This window comes from Bison bison, unplaced genomic scaffold (genome assembly GCF_000754665.1).
Source record: "Bison bison bison isolate TAMUID 2011002044 unplaced genomic scaffold, Bison_UMD1.0 scf7180017864066, whole genome shotgun sequence".
Taxonomy (NCBI): domain Eukaryota; kingdom Metazoa; phylum Chordata; class Mammalia; order Artiodactyla; family Bovidae; genus Bison; species Bison bison.
In genome coordinates this window covers 2,562,826-2,580,772 of record NW_011494638.1, presented here as the reverse complement: position 1 = coordinate 2,580,772, position 17,947 = coordinate 2,562,826, and the positions used below count along the sequence as shown (strand labels likewise).

The 17,947-nt window shown below is 35.4% G+C and overlaps 1 protein-coding gene across 1 annotated transcript in view; it reads right to left on the bottom strand.

Moving 5' to 3' along the window:
* The window catches only part of UNC13C (unc-13 homolog C (C. elegans)), a 673,935-nt gene that overhangs the window by 192,644 nt on the left and 463,344 nt on the right, over window positions 1-17,947 (bottom strand). Inside the window, exon 20 of the mRNA XM_010836764.1 lies at window positions 5,751-5,836. Coding sequence (XP_010835066.1) covers window positions 5,751-5,836 — 86 coding nt within the window. The remainder of the gene's footprint in view (window positions 1-5,750; window positions 5,837-17,947) is intronic.

The window sequence follows — 17,947 nt, the reverse complement described above, 5'->3', positions numbered from 1 at the left end:
CCCAGCTTGAGAAGTAGTGCTTAAAGAATCCCAAGCACTCTTCTACAGAATTGCTAATTAGAAACCACCTGAATGTTTGTGGACCCAATCCACCATCTGGCTTCTCTCTTGGGGACTAGCAGGGTTTCTTTTAATAAAGACTTTGAAAACACCAACATATGTTTGCACACTTTAGGGCCCTGAACTGGACTGCCCTGATACAAGAATTGCCAGGCAACCAAGTTTCTACCCGTACCAAGATGACAAATACAATGTCAGCTGCCATCTGGAATTCCCAATTAAAGCTTTCGGTCACTTTTAGGCATCTAGACATTTTGGTGGTATTATAAATTATCTGCAAATTTTGGTTTACTAAATTCTAATCCTCAAGAGTGTGATAATGGCTAATATTTGGATATTTATTATACACTGGGGAAATAGCCCCTTCTCACCCCCAAATCTCTCTCTCTTTCTTCCTTTCTCCTTAAAATAACTTTATAAGGTAGATATTTTTGTCCCTAACGTTAAAATATGGAAACTGAGACTTACTATGATAAATTATCCAAAATTATAGTTAAGTAAATAGAAACTAGTGGAGACAAAATTCACATATAGATCTAACTTATTGCAATCTTAGAACTTAACCAGTCAAGCTAAAGATTATAAGAGTCTTTAGAATAACTTATTTAGAAAAAAGAACTGCAAAACCACTCATTTCATTATAAAATGAAATATTTCATCAAATATTTCATCTGATGAAATATTTCTTCCATTTTTTCTTACTACACGACTTTTTTCCCAGAAAGTACATCTTTTAAAAAATCTGTAAAATAATTTACTCTGACTTATTCAGCAAATTATCACCATAATGATCAATTTCTGCTTATCAAACTTATAAATGATTAATGTCAAATAGGAAAACAAAATAAGATGTCTAATATAGATTGAGTAAAGTTGGGAGAAAACTCATTTCATTTTTAAATTAGATTATTCTTTTTGTAGCTGCTGTTGAGTTTATGAAGTAAAGCAAAAAGCTGCATCAAAAAGCCTGAAGTCTATAAATTTTAACTGACTCTTCTCTGTTGACCTAACTTCATCGAGGTTACTTACAATGTGAGCTCAGATGCTTTAATCATTAGACAAACTATGTAGCTCAAATTATATAACAACATGGAATCTTTCTAGGTCAACAGCCTGAAACAGTCGTCCACAGTAAATTAATTTTATAACAACATTCTATAAGGCAAATAGGGAGAGTAAGACATTACCATGTAGAGAGAGCCTGCCAGAAGAATGTTTTTCTGTGTATGCCCTCTACTCTGTGAGGTAGTCCTAGTCTTCATTTTCTCCAACAATAATTATTTATGTCACATTTTTTTAAAAGGGCACAATAAGAAGCTATCTATAGATGGAAATGGTGAAAGGAAAGGAGGGAGAGATAGGGAACGGATAAGCATGGATTTGTAAACACTCTGCCAGAAGTTTTAAACCTTAAATGACCCCTAAAGAAGACTATTTTGAGATTTTTACGAATTTTTATTCCTTATTATAATAATAATGGTATCCTCCCATTAGCATACTACTTTCCAGTTGGCAAAGAACATTTAAAGTATGATATAAACCTCACCCTATCCTAGGAACTCGTATTACCTCTTTTAGAAAGGAAAATTCACATTTGGCGAGGTTATACATTAACTGCCAGAGCTGATGTAGCCTCTTGAGTGAGAAAACTTTTGGAAACTAGGTTTTCCAGGCTCAGATCTCTCTCCAACTATCAATACTACAAATGTTAAATTTGAACCTAAGTATTCAGCCTTGTCTCCAAGGTTCTTTCTATAGGGTTGTCTTATCTGAAATTCAAGTAAGCTAACACAGACTGAGTTTCCATTAAGGTCCAGTGAATACAAAGATAACAAATACAATCTTTGCACTCAAAAGTCTTCTCATATGGTATGGAAGAAGATATAATACATAAACCAGGAACTGCAATTCATCATGACTTGCTTAGAATATGTGTGAATGTGCAAAATAGTGAACTGGACACCTTAAGCAGATGGACTGTATGGGATGTGAATTAAATCTCAATACAGCAGCTAATAGAAAGTCAAGCAAACAAAAAAATACGTTAAGAAAAAGATTCTTGTCTCCAAAAACCTAAGATAGCCACAGGGTTACCAATTACCACTGACCTTGGATCTGACTTTCAATAATACAATCTCAGCATTTTGGAGTACTGTTTTTGTACAGTATTACAAACTATTAACCTCTCCGTCTAGTCAAGGGTATGGTTTCTCCAGTGGTCATGTATGGATGTGAGAGTTGGACTGTGAAGAAAGCTGAGCACCAAAGAATTGCTGCTTTTGAACTGTGGTGTTGGAGAAGACTCTTGAGAGTCCCTTGGACTGCAAGGAGGTCCAACCAGTCCATCCTAAAGGAGATCAGTCCTGGGTGTTCATTGGAAGAAATGATGCTAAAGCTGAAACTCCAATACTTTGGCCACCTCATGCGAAGAGTTGACTCATTGGAAAAGACTCTGATGCTGGGAGGGATTGGGGGCAGGAGGAGAAGGGGACGACAGAGGATGAGATGGCTGGATGGCATCACTGACTCAATGGACATGAGTCTGAGTGAACTCCGGGAGTTGGTGATGGACAGGGAGGCCTGGCGTGCTGCGATTCATGGGGTTGCAAAGAGTCAGACACGACTGAACTGAACTGAATAACCTCTAGTCAATAAACATTCAAAGTTACAGTGCTTTATGTGTAGCATCCCTAATTTCATTGTTGTTTCAAGTAAACATTGAATTTTTGAGATTTACTTTCCTAACATAAATATTTTACTTTGCTGACTAAAATTACTACTTATTTTTTTAAAGCAAAGGTAATGTAAAATAAAATATCCAATAGTTGCACTAATGTTGTTATGTAAGCAAAGATAGAGGCCCTGCCCAAACAAAACATGCCCTGGTGGCAGAGCCACTGTGGAACAGTTCCAAAGAGTCAAGTTCCTGTGAAGTGTGGGCAGGATCCCCACCGCCCACTGCCCAGCCTCTGATTCAGTGTGAACTTTTCATTTTGTAGGTGAGGACAATGAAACACAAAGGTGTTGCCATCTCAGAACATACCCAACATCACACAGAAAACGATCACAAATGGAAGTTTCCCCTACCCACTACTCCACTGAGCTGGCATTACCTGATAAAGTCTTCATTGCCTCAACACATAGAGATTAAGTAGGTTCTATGTACTAGATATCATTCTAGGCAATACAGATATGTTGATAAAAATCACAGACAAAAAAATATACATGGTGGTACAGAAGACAGATAAGAAGTAAGCCTAAGTAACTAAATTGGATAATAATTAGTTTCTAGGCAGAGGGTTAAAATAAGGCTATTCATGGAGGTTACTTTAGATTTTGAGCAAGTGCCATTAAATTGAGCCCCACAGGGCTGCTGGAGAAGAGTGGTGGGAAGAGAAATTCAGGCATTAGACCAGCTAGCAAAAAAAGCCTGAAGGCAGGAATAAGCTTCAAGTGTGTGAGGAAAGTAAAGGAATCCATGATAATTCTTTGCGTTTGATTTAAGTAACTGGATGAATGGTGGTGCCAGTAGTTTTAATCATGAGGCAAGGGAAAGAAGCAGGGTTTGACAGAGGAGATTAAGAATTCTACATTGAAGTGCTGCAGTCCATGGAGTCGCAAAGAGTCCAGCACGACTGAGCGACTGGACTGAACTGAATAGGCAATCAGGAGGGTGGTAACGTGTCAGGGATAGGACTAGGGGAGTAAATGCTATCTGAAGAAACTTACTGGTCTAGTGGACTGGTGGTTACTGTCTGATTTAAGATGCTTAAGATGCCTTTTGGGTCCCAAAGAGACAACCAAAACAGAGTGGTATAAAAGGATGTGTTTGAGAGGAGGCAGAGGTAGAGAAAGCAGGATTGATTAATACAATAGAGAAGGAATGCTTCACTGCAGAAAAAGGAGTTTGCATCTTGGAGCAAGTTGTGGTGTAAGTTTAAGGATAAACCCTAATTTATTTAATTAGATTTTACCAGAAAACCAGGTATTAAAATCTATCGTGTACCTTCTTTTTTGAATAAGGAAAAGTACTGTATGTGTCCTCTGTGTGGCCTAGTAGCAAGCTTACATTTTAGTAACACTAAAAACAAACAAACAACAACAACAGCAGCAAAACAGTGGCACAGTGAGCACCCACTCTACCAATCCATCTGCCATGCTGATGTCTGTTCTTAGTTCCTGTGTGAACAGGACACGTCCCTCCTGAAGTTCTCTATGGGCTCTTATTTCTGTTAGCAGAGAGTTAAACTCCTCACTGTGGCCCAAAAGGCACTGCATGCTGGTCCCTGCCAATTCCTCCAGCCTCATTTCTTGCTACTTCTTGCTCACAGAATCAGCTAAATTCTCTTCTCAAATACACCTTGTGCTCACTCTACTTGCTAATGCACTGTCCTCGACCAGAAAGAGACAGAGATGCTTCCTGTTCATCTCTTCCCAAAGTGAACTCCTACATATAACTTTAGTTCTTTGTCAAGACAACACTTCCTCAGAGGAGGTTCCTCTAGAAAACCTGCCTCACCCCCTGTCCCAAGTCTGACTTCAGAGTTTCACCTCTAGATAGCCCATCATCTTTCAGTTCAGGTGCTCAGTTATGTCCAACTCTTTGCAACTCAATGGACTCCAGCACACCAGGCTTCCCTGTCCATCACAAACTCCCAGAGTTCACTCAAACTCATGTCCATGGAGTTGGTGATGCTCTCCAACCATCTCATCCTCTGTTGTCCCTTTCTCCTCCTGCCTTCAGTCCTTTCCAGCATCAGGGTCTTTTCAAATGAGTTGGTTCTTCACATCAGGTAGCCAAAGTATAGGAGTTCCAGCTTCAGCATCAGTCCAATTTTCCAAAGAATATTCAGGACTGATTTCCTTTAGGATGGACTGGTTGGATCTCCTTGCAGTCCAAGGGACTCTCAAGAGTCTTCTCCAACACCTGATTATCCCACATGGTGACCGTTTGCATATTTGCAGCTGTCCTCCATAATATTGTCTAGGGCAGGGACCATGGCCAGCCTGTTCACTGTTGTATCTTCCATACTGAGTGCAGTCTGGGTATTTAGCATCTAGGGCCTTAATATACATTGAATAAGTGCAAAGAAAACTTTCTACAAGATTTTAAGTTCCTAGAGAGCAGGAACCCCAGGCTGGTTAAACATTCTATCTTCACCTGTAAACACAATGTTGGGTGCTCAAAGAAACTTACAGTTTTTCGGCTGAGAGCTGTATCTTCCTCGCTTTACATTCTGTGATTTGTGTATATTGAAAGTGGAATTTCTGGTGAAGCGTCCTGTCATTGTCCTTGTACCAGCTTTGGCCAGATTTTAACCTGCCCATTCTAAGACACCATTTCCAAGTCTATGAAGACAAATATCTGAACAAATATCACTCATCCATCCTCTTGACGTGATCTGATTTATGCCATAAAATATTCCTGCATCTAAACCTTATTCTACAAATTAAATACTCACTATTATTCTGCAACTGAAACCATTTGATTAAAAATATATGTATCTCTTCAGTAGTTTTAAATACTTTGTGATCATTATCTTTCTACAATGTGGAAATAAGTTTTAGAACTAAACTGATCACAACAATCAATGTTTTGATGCATCAATTCTTCACATTTAAAACCAAGAACACAAAATCAAAATTTAACTAAAATGCATATTCTAATAAGTTTAAATATTTGTAATTACCTTCTAGTGCATATTTCATATCCTGAGCAAAAAGGGTCCACATAATTTCAGCACTTATTTTTCCCATGTTCAGCTCTTGAGGAAACCTAAAACCAAACACATACGTTAGTAGATCAAAAAGAAAAAACATGTGACTGAGAAAAGAATACACTTTATATTACATATATATCACAATCATTATTATATAGTATAAATATTTTTACTTATGAGATTTCTCAATTTCAACGGTATGGAAAAAAGTTACACATGAGTGTGGTCTTTATCACAACAGCCATTTTTCTTGAAGCAAACTTGAATGCTTCCATTCTGTGCTGTGCTTAGTCATTCAGTTGTGTCCAAATTTTTGTGACCACATGGACTGTAGCTTCTATTCTATATTTGCTTAAAGTAAATTATTTCATCGAGATTCTTTACTTCTCTGGTGAAATGGTCCATGGTAGACCTCATTAGTCAGGATTTCAGAATTACCAGGCAGGCTGTGTTTTTTAGATCAAACAAGCTTAAGCCAAAGACAATGTTCCTACTGCTGCTGAATATGAATTTTGTTTGTATGTATTTTCAATCTCATGATAAGGCTCAAAGTAATGTAAGCCCAGTGAAAATAATTTCATTCATTATAAACACTGGGCCCTTGCTAGTACATACAAAAGTATGTACTGTTCTGATAAGTACATATATTTTAAATTTTATGCATATTATTTTAAAATACATACACATATATCTGTATACATATAAACAAACTATAATACATATACATTACATATACATATATACACTCATATATAATAAATATACACATACACATACATAATATATAATATTAATATCTAATGTATAATACATACATAATGCATAATAATGTATGTGTATATATATATAAGGATGTGTGTGTATACACACACACACACACACACACACACATATATATGTAAAGTAACAAAAGCAGCTCTCACATTCATTTATATCTTTAAGTTTAAATCAAAAAAAGAAAAAATAAATAAATATGATCCTGAATGGGATATAAAGAGTTACTTAAATATGACCTCAGGATAACCTCAACAAAGAAAAGACCATGGTTCCTACATACTACTTCACCAAAGGAAAGTATGTTTTATCAAATGTTCTTTCCAACTTCCATCTATCAATTTATCTAATAATTTCAACTGATACTTTAAAACTTAAATGTAGATGCATATTTATGAAGTACTTAAACTCAGAACACTTCCTATGATCAAAAAATTAATACAACCTACATATACACAAAATTAGTTTTCAACAATAAATTTTACTCTATTAATATAAAAATAACCTTAAACAAGTAATTTATTTCAAAAGGTTTCATTTGTGGATAGCTATAGGCATCCCACAATTTGTAGTATGTTAATTTTTATGTAATATATACACAGCAACAAAACTATAAATGTGTAATTAGAGTGATTAAGCTCATAAAATGAGAAAATTTATTACATTAATTTTTTTGAATCCAGAAAAAAGAATGTATTAATTAAGTGTATGGTGGTCTGATGCAAAAAACAAAGACACTGTACAAAAAAGTAAACTAAATCACATTCTCTCTCATAAAATTGATGTGCAAATCCTCAAAAACAAGTGACAAATTCAATCTTGCAATATATACATGGATAATACATCATGACCAAGAAACTTGTCCCAGAAGTGCAGCATGGGTTCAACACTGAAAAATGAATCAATGTAATGTATCCTATGAACAGACTAAAGAGAAAAGGTTTATCATCTCAATAGATGAGTAAAACATATTTGGCAAACTTCAACATTTGTTCATGCTTAAAAACAAAACAAAAAACAAAAACTATGAAAACTAGGAATTAAAGGAAATTTCCTTAACCTTATAAAAAGAATCTACAAAAAACCTACAGCTAACATCACAATAATAAAAGGATCAAGGCAATGGTTTTTACTCTCTCTTCCTACAGAACATTGTACTGGAGCTCCTAAAGATTGCACACAGTCAAGAAAAAGAACAATAAAAGAGGTATATAGATAGCAAAGGAAGAAACACTCTATTTGGAGGAAAACAATCTAAATCCTCAAAATACTAAAAATAGTTACTAAATAAGTTCAGCAAGGTTACAGAATACAAAGTCAGATACAAAAATCACTGTATTTCTATATTCTAGCAATGAACTATTGAAAATTGAAATGAAAATAAGAGTATCATTTACAATAGCTGCTGCTGCTGCTGCTAAGTCGCTTCAGTTGTGTCCGACTCTGTGCAACCCCATAGACGGCAGCCCACCAGGCTCCCCCGTCCCTGGGATTCTCCAGGCAAGAACACCGGAGCGGGTTGCCATTTCCTTCTCCAATGCATGAAAGTAAAAAGTGAAAGTGAAGTTGCTCAGTCCTGTCCGACTCTTAGCGACCCCATGGACTGCAGCCCACCAGGCTCCTCCATCCATGGGATTTTCCAGGCAAGAGTACTGGAGTGTGGTGCCATTGCCTTCTCCTTACAATAGCACCAAAATATATTAAATACTTAGGTATAAATCTAAGAATATATATGTACAAGATTTATATAAAGAAAACTGCAAAGTACTGAGGAGAAACATCAAATAAGACCTAAATAAATGGAGAAATACACTGTATTCATGAACCGATATACTTAATGTCAGAATATTAATTCTCCCAAGCTGATTTACAGATTCAATGCAATCTCACGCAGAATTCTAGCAGATTTTTTTCTGTGGAAATTGACAAGTCCATTCTAAAATTTACATGGTAAAGCAAAAGAAATAGAAGAGCAAAAATGGTGTTTATTAAAATAGCTGAAGGTTTTACATCACCTATCTTTATAGCTTACAATGAAACTATAGTAATTAAGATACTATATCTTCAAGGTCAATTAATTTTAAATAAAATGCTATATTAATTCAATGGAGAAAAGGTAGTCTTTGCAATATGTCTGCTAGAGTAGTTAAATATCCCTATGCAAAAAAAAAAAAAAGTAAACCTCGACCCAAACTTCACAACATACAAGAAAAAAAAAAAAAGACTCAAAATGAATCAGAGAACTAAATATAAAACCTAAAGATTTTCTAAAAGAAAACACAGAAAATTTTATGATCTAGGATCAGGCAATGGTTACTTAGATTTGGCACAAAAAGTGCAAACCATAAAATACTGATATATTGAACTTTATGAAAATTAAAACCTGCTTTTTCTAAAGATACTGTTGACAAAACGAAAAGAAAGGCAATTGACCTGCAGAACACATATCTGATAAAGGACATATCTGGAATATACAAAGTACTTTCAAATCCCAATAATAAGAAAAAAAATTACCCAACAAAAAATGGGCAAGTGATCTGAATGATGATTGAGCAAAGAATATAATTAGATGGAAAAATAAGCACATGAAAATATGCTCAACATAATTAGTCACTGTGCTGCTGCTGCTGCTAAGTCGCTTCAGTTGTGTCCGACTCTGTGCGACCCCATAGATGGCAGCCCACCAGGCTCCCCCATCCCTGGGATTCTCCAGGCAAGAATACTGGAGTGGGTTGCCATTGCCTTCTCCAATTAGTCACTAGGTACTTTCAAATTAAAATTATAATATATCACTACATGTCTACTAAAACAGTTCAAAATAAAACGAAACAAAACAACACCTGACAATATCAAGGGCTGGTGAAAGTGTACAGACACAGAAAAGTTTGAATTCTGATATAATGCTGCTAAGAATGCAAAATATGACAGTCCCTTTGGAAAGCAGTTTGCCAATCAAGTTAAATATACACTTATCAACAGTCCAACTCCAGGCATTTATCCAAGAGAAATGAAACATATTTTTACAAAAACTATATATGTTGAAAGTCATTATTTCAGTCGGTGAATAGATAAATAAACTGAGCTAGATTCATAAAATTGAATCCACTAAGCAATAAAGAAGAATAAAAAACTGATACATGTAACAATGTGCATGAATCTATCATAAAGATACAAAGAAATTCATGGGGATAAAACATTCTAATAGTTAGGTTTGGGCAAGTAGAGAAGGGAATTGAATTTAAGGAGGCATATGTACAAATAAACCTTCAATCAAGTTTGTAATATCTTATTTTAGAAAAAAATATAAAAATTTTATAACAGTAAAATAAGAGGTAATATAATAAAAATGAGTGTTAACATGTTTAGCATTTAATAAGTAACATTAGTTAATAAGTCACTATTAATTGAAGGCTAAGTACTAAATAAAACACACAATCCTTGCCCCTCAGAAGTTTACAATGTAGTGTAGAGATGGCAGTAAAGACAAATATATATATTACATTATATATATATATATATATATATACACATATATATACACACACACACATCATGTTTGTGTACACACACACACATATCATGTTTGTATACACACACACAGACACACACACACAGACACACACATGCATTTGATAAGTCCCTCAAAGAAGCTAAAGCCTGAGAAGGTTGAGCTGGTTGTGGAAAAAAGTCATCAAGACAGTATGGTACTGGTGCAAAGACAGAAATATAGATAAATGGAACAAAATAGAAAGCCCAGAGATAAATCCATGCACATATGGACACCATATCTTTGACAAAGGAGGCAAGAACATACAATGGATTAAGTACAATCTCTTTAACAAGTGGTGCTGGAAAAACTGGCTGACCACTTGTAAAAGAATGAAACTAGAACACTTTCTAACACCATACACAAAAATAAACTCAAAATGGATTAAAGATCTAAACGTAAGACCAGAAACTATAAAACTCCTAGAGGAGAACATAGGCAAAACACTCTCTGACATACATCACAGCAGGATCCTCTATGACCCACCTCCCAGAATATTGGAAATAAAAGCAAAAATAAACAAATGGGACCTAATTAAACTTAAAAGCTTCTGCACAACAAAGGAAACTACAAGCAAGGTGAAAAGGCAGCCTTCAGAATGGGAGAAAATAATAGCAAATGAAGCAACTGACAAACAACTAATCTCAAAAATATACAAGCAACTCCTACAGCTCAACTCCAGAAAAATAAATGACCCAATCAAAAAATGGGCCAAAGAACTAAATAGACATTTCTCCAAAGAAGACATACAGATGGCTAACAAACACGAAAAAATGCTCAACATCACTCATTATCAGAGAAATGCAAATCAAAACCACTATGAGGTACCATTTCACGCCAGTCAGAATGGCTGCAATCCAAACGTCTATAAGCAATAAATGCTGGAGAGGGTGTGGAGAAAAGGGAACCCTCTTACACTGTTGGTGGGAATGCAAACTAGTACAGCCACTATGGAGAACAGTGTGGAGATTCCTTAAAAAACTGGAAATAGAACTGCCTTATGATCCAGCAATCCCACTGCTGGGCATACACACTGAGGAAACCAGAAGGGAAAGAAACATGTGTACCCCAATGTTCATCGCAGCACTGTTTACAATAGCCAGGACATGGAAGCAACCTAGATGTCCATCAGCAGAAGAATGGATAAGAAAGCAGTGGTACATATACACAATGGAGTATTACTCAGCCATTAAAAAGAGTACATTTTAATCAGTTCTAATGAGGTGGATGAAACTGGAGCCTATTATACAGAGTGAAGTAAGCCAGAAAGAAAAACACCAATACAGTATACTACTGCATATATATGGAATTTAGAAAGATGGTAACAATAACCCTGTGTACGAGACAGCAAAAGAGACACTGATGTATAGAACAGTCTTATGGACTCTGTGGGAGAGGGAGAGGATGGAGAGATTTGGGAGAATGGCATTGAAACATGTATAATATCATGTATGAAACGAGTCGCCAGTCCAGGTTCGATGCACGATACTGGATGCTTGGGGCTGGTGCACTGGGACGACCCAGAGGGAGGGTATGGGGAGGGAGGAGGGTTCAGGATGGAGAACACATGTATACCTGTGGCGGATTCATTTTGATATTTGGCAAAACTAATACAATATTGTAAAGTTAAAAAAAAAAAAAAGTAGTTCTGGAAAACCAAGAGTTTGGAGAAAACTCCTCCTTACTGGTGCTTAGGGGCTGTGAGAGCAGCTTATTTTCAATGGAGGGTCACTCTGCAGCCTGTATAGAGATGGGAAGCAGCAGTTTGAACAAGTTTGGCAAGAGAGGATTCAGAACTTCTGTTATCAAGCAGCAATAGTGACAGGAAACTTGATGTATGCTGTGACTGATGGTGACTGCCATGATATCAAAGAAGAGCAACATGAGGAATAGGAAGATGGATCGTAAACAGAAAAGGAGAATGCGGATCAGCAACTGTAGCTGAAAGGATGCAGAGGAGCTAGACCAGTGAGCCAGGGCAAGAAGAGCCAAAGATATCCTGAGTGACTGGTTTTTATATTCTGCTGTCTACACTTGGGTTGATGTGATCTTAAGAAACAAGGATCACTACTATGCATAAAATAAACATCAAGGACTACTACCATATAGCACAGGGAACTATATTCAATAAAGGAAAAGAATCTGAAAATTTTATATATTTATAAAAAAATATATATATATATAACAAGTATTCTGCTGTACACCAGAAAGCAACACTATATTGTAAATTAACTATATTTTGGTTAAAGAAAGAAAACATGGATCACAATGGAAAGGCACATAGTACAGCACTAAGTAGAAATTACTCAACACAATAAAGCTAAGAGTATATGATGCAGAAGAATATCTGGTGCAATCATTCACAGAGGTTACTTGAAGAAAGTAAGATTTGTATGTACTTTTCAAGGAGGATAAAGATTAATTGGTGGAAGAGATAAGCTATGCAACCCCAGTTAATGGTTGTAATTACCATAAGAAAAGATTCTCAAAGCGACTTTTAAAATATTTTCCTTTAATCTAGACTTTTTAATCAGATAACTTCCAAATGGAGAATCTAAAAATAAGCTATTTGTGTCAGGATTTTCTCAGTTGCATAAGCAATGTCAAATTTGATTTTCATTCTTGTGAAACTAAGGTTTAAGGGTTCTCATTATTACTGTTGAGGATTTAACAAAAACCTAAACCAAAACCAAACTACCATTTAAAATAAAAACAACATACTAGAAAAATATACACTTGATATATAAAAGGCAAAGGGATAATACTACTAATATAAGAATTGTTATAAATCTGAGGAAAAAGATAAATATTAGAAAAATGGCTGTGATTAATGGACAATCTAAAAAGGAAAAAAAAAAAACTCACAAAAACCTAGCAAACATAGATAAGAGAGTCTTACCACTCTAATATTCAAAGAAATGTCAATTAAAATAATAGTAAAATTTTTTTTACTAAGTACATTTCAGGCTAGAAAACAAGCAAAAAAAAAAAAAAAAAGAAAGAAAAGAAAATCCAGGACCTGTCTGCATCTGATTTCCAAAAGCCTGATTCTCTACAAGTTTTCAGTTTTTATGTTATTCCAATACTTTAGTTATTTACACTCCCTTCTCTCCTGTGGCTCAGAATTCCCTCTCCATGGATGCATCATCATGGTGTTATATAAAACTACAGAACAATATGGAACTATTAAACAAAACAAGATAGGTCTGCCTGTACTGACGTGAAAAGATAAATGTCAGGCAGTTTTAAGCAAACAAGGCAAATTACAGATTAGTATACATATTATGAGCCTGTATTTTGTAAAAAAAAAAAAAAAAAAGAATAAAAATAAATACTATAAATGAATTTCTATGCTTATATGTACAGAAAATAGTTGGAAAAAATACACCCAACTACAAACAATTTGTAAGACATGGGTGAATGAGTGAGTGAAGTTGCTCAGTTATGTCTGACTCTTTGCCACCCCGTGGACTGTAGCCCCCCAGGCTCCTCCATCCATGGGATTCTCCAGGCAAGAATACTGGAGTGGGTTGCCATTTCCTTCTCCAGGGGATCTTCCCGACCCAGGAACTGAACCCAGGTCTCCTGCATTGCAGGCAGATGCTTTACCGTCTGAACTGAAGGGTTTAGAGGCCGTCAAATGGACATGACCTATAAAGGCAATTTTGATGGTTTTACATAGAAATGACCTCTAATGGAAGAGAACACAATTGGGAACTATTTGAGATACATTTCTATGTAAAATGCAGTTTGCACATAATTCAGCATTTTAAATGAGCACTCTGCAACAGAGACCAAATATCAATCATCTCTTGAGGTTTTCTACTATGTACCAACATCTAATCTACATAGGAACAAATGTTACTCCTGCTTTTCTCTTCTATATCAAATGTCCTGAAGCCTTTGTGTCTCTTGGGAGTGAGGCCCAGTTTTGATGGGGTAGAGAAGGACCCAGTCAGTCACATTGTACAGTCTCAGGGCCAGGTGGCCGGAGTAGAGGAATCCTCCTCCTCGTAAAGGGAGTCTTATTTTGGTTTTATTTTTTTCTTTTCTTCACAAGAAATGATACATAAGCATTAGAACTTTCATTTTCTACTTCAAATAGGCCTGTGAAGTTGAATATGATTATTTTAAAAAATATGAACATTTACACTCATCCTGAAATAAAATCAAATGGAATTTTGCTAAATATTATGTGATTATTTTAAAAAGCTAAATAACATTCATTTATTGCTCACAAAATTCATTTTGGTTGTTGTTATTCTCATTTTACAAATGAAGAGCTGGTAGTTAGAATTAGAGCCTTGAGCTGATTTTCCAAAGCTCATGAGCTCTCCAATAAACAAGCAGCAAATATTCATTTTTTTTTTCATACTTAGAAGAGAGACAAACATAACTTTGACTATATTCGTTTTACACTTAGGGATATTAGGTATCAAGAAACATGTTCTAAAACATGAAATAAATCAATGACAGAATCAGATCTAGAGCTTATGCTTCTTGACCATATTTTTTCATTCTTTTTCTTATGACAATAATAGAAATTCCCAAACATTTATGATGTCCTTACAGCTAGCTCTTTTGTTTTGTTTAAATGTATTGATTTTGCTTTAAAATATTTACAGTTCAAATGATTAACTTTATATTTTCTGCAACAGTCCAAATTTAAATCTCAAGATTTACTTGCCAAGCTCTGCTTCCATATAGAAGACAATCTTTGGGGTTTGAAATATCATTAGAAGTTTTGTTTATTGTGTATAATGACAGGGCAGCTTCAAACTTGGTTTTCTTGCTATTAACGATGGAAATAATAATATATCCTTGTGCTAAAAAAATTACTCAAAGATCCTTTATTTACTTAAATAATTACACAGGTTCTTTCAAAGTCTATATTTTTATTTTACTTTACTACCCCTCTACAGTATTTTTGGTGTATTTGGAAACACTTCTCTGGCTCCATTTCACAGAAATCCTAGTTAAATAAAATACTTCATGAGTCAACCCTGCCTGAATCCAGATGGCAAACTTGGTCATCAACCTCTGCCACAACCCACAGCATCTTCTTTCTACTCTCCTGTGGATTCTTCCTTTGATGTAGCTGTAGAATTTATCCTTGCCCTGCTCCTACCATCTCATCCCCAATTCAAGTCATACTTGACTCAAAAGCTGAAGCAATCTGTTAGTATATGTTATGTACCTTCATTTCTTATTCTTCAAATTCATACTGTATACTACCACCTAATTTACCTTTGATGAACATAGGCTGTAATATTTCAAATCACTACTTTAAAACCATCAATTGCTTGTCACACATTCAGTAGCATAGAGAAATTTAAGCCCATTAAGGTGACTTGCCTGACCAATGGCAACCTGACCCCCACTATAACTTCTGTCTCTACTCTCCAATACCTTCCATGCTCTTGCCACCGAGACTACTTATAATTTCTTTTTTTTTTTTCTAATTTTATTTTGTTTTTAAACTTTACATAATTGTATTAGTTTTGCCAAATATCAAAATAATTTCTAAACATATCTAATGTCCCATGTCTTCTGATCATTTTCTCCTATCTGTACTCTCTTCCTCAACTTCCATCTGATCATAAACACTCTCTGTTCTTTGAAGGCACAGTTCAGTACTCTTCCATCTAAAGTCTTTTGTTGTATTTGTTGTTTTGTCACTAAAACATGACCGACTCCTTGGCAACCCCATGGACTGTAGCCCACCAGGCTCTTTCTGTCCATGGGATTCTCCAGGCAAGAATACTGAAGTGGATTGCCATTTCCTTCTCCAGGGGTTCTTCCAGACCCAGGGATTGAACCCGTGTCTCCGGAACTGGCAGGCAGATTCTTGGGTTCTTTACCACTGAGTCACCAGGGAAGCCCCAAGGCAGAATTAGCAATGATTAATTAAGTGTGAAGGATAAGGGCAAAGACAAGTTTACAGTGACTATAAACTGAATTATAGCTCACAATATTAAGAGTTAGTGTAGCGTTGGTGCCTTTGTACTGTGTAAAACTGTAAATTCTATCATTTTACTGTTGCTACAAGATTTAACTTATCTAATTTTATTGACATTTGCTTTATAGTTCAGTACTGATGAAAATAACATGATTTTTTTTTCTCCTTAAGCAGTTTTGGCTGGCATTAGAAAACAATTCTCCATCTAGCATCTCTTCACTAACAAATAATATTAACTGTGCTTATACAGTCTTCTTACTGTATTTGTACATTTATATACACACACACTTTTATATATTTATTTATAAGTATGTACATTTCCTCTCCAATTTAAACAATTCTACAAGCCAGGATGTACCCTGGCAAGAATATCTGCAAAGCTAATAGTTTCCAAAACAACTTCTTTATTCCTACCTACTCAGTGAAAAAGGGGAGAAAAATTCACAACTATATACAACCAATAAAAGCAGCAAATCAGAACTCAGAGGAGAGACATAGAGTATTTCTTATAAGAGATTTTTATCAATTTCTGAGTAACCATTGGCAAGATTTTATGTTTCTAATTTATAGGGGCCACAAAATAATATTTCCATAACTGTATTTTTGCACGGTGTTCAAATTTCCTTTATAGATATACAAATACACAATCTCACTATGGCATCAAATTGTATATGCTATATCTGTGCTGTCTTCTCTGTATCAAACCAAATGGAAGAGTTGTTTTCTTCCAACACACTCCACAGTTGAAGATTTCTGCCTTTTCTTTGAGCTGGCTAAGAAGTCTATACATTTGCATATTTGTTAGAGGATTATTTTCTGTAATTTAACACAGTACTGGCTATTTCCTGTGCACAATTCAGAGAAGTATAATGTAGTGGTTAAGCCTCAATGCAATTCAAAAGACAGAGGCTTGATTTCTTCTGTTACTTAACTAATTTACCCAATGGAGCACTGAGTAATCTCTTTAAAACTCAATTTCCTCATCTGTCAAGTGGGGATGATAATAACTGTGCAATTTGGGACTCTGGGGCTGTTATGAGGATTAAATGAAACTTTACATGTAAATACTTTGTACAGCCACTGGCCCACAGTGAGCACTTAATAAATGTTTACTGCGAATTATAATGAAAATTTTACCCCAAATGAGACATGCAAGAAAATATTTAGATTTATTGATTTCTAATGTGAAAAAAATTATCAAATGAATACAAGTTTACATTTGTGTTTGCTAGTTACTAGTTCCAAAAAAAAAAATTGCTAATAAAATTAATAGCAATAAACTTGACCAAAGAGGGAAATTATCTCTTCTTGCTATAGCAAGAAAGCCTTCCTCAGTGGTCAATGCAAAGAAATAGAGGAAAACAACAGAATGGGAAAGACTAGAGATCTCTTCAAAAATTAGAGATACCAAGGGAACATTTCATGCAAAGATGGGCTCGATAAAGGACAGAAATGGTATGGACCTAAGAGAAGCAGAAGATATTAAGCAGAGGTGGCAAGAATACACAGAAGAACTGTACAAAAAAGATCTTCACGATCCAGATAATCATGATAGTGTGATCATTCACCTAGAGCCAGACATCCTAGAATATGAAGTCAAGTGGGCCTTGGAAAGCATCACTATGAACAAAGCTAGTGGAGGTGATGGAATCCCAGTTGAGCTATTTCAAATCCTGAAAGATGATGCTGTGAAAGGGCTGCACTCAATATGCCAGCATATTTGGAAAACTCAGCAGTGGCCACAGAACTGGAAAAGGTTAGTTTTCATTCCAATCCCAAAGAAAGGCAATGCCAAAGAGTGCTCAAACTACCGCACAATTGCACTCATCTCACACACCAGTAAAGTAATGCTCAAAATTGTCCAAGCCAGGCTTCAGCAATATGTGA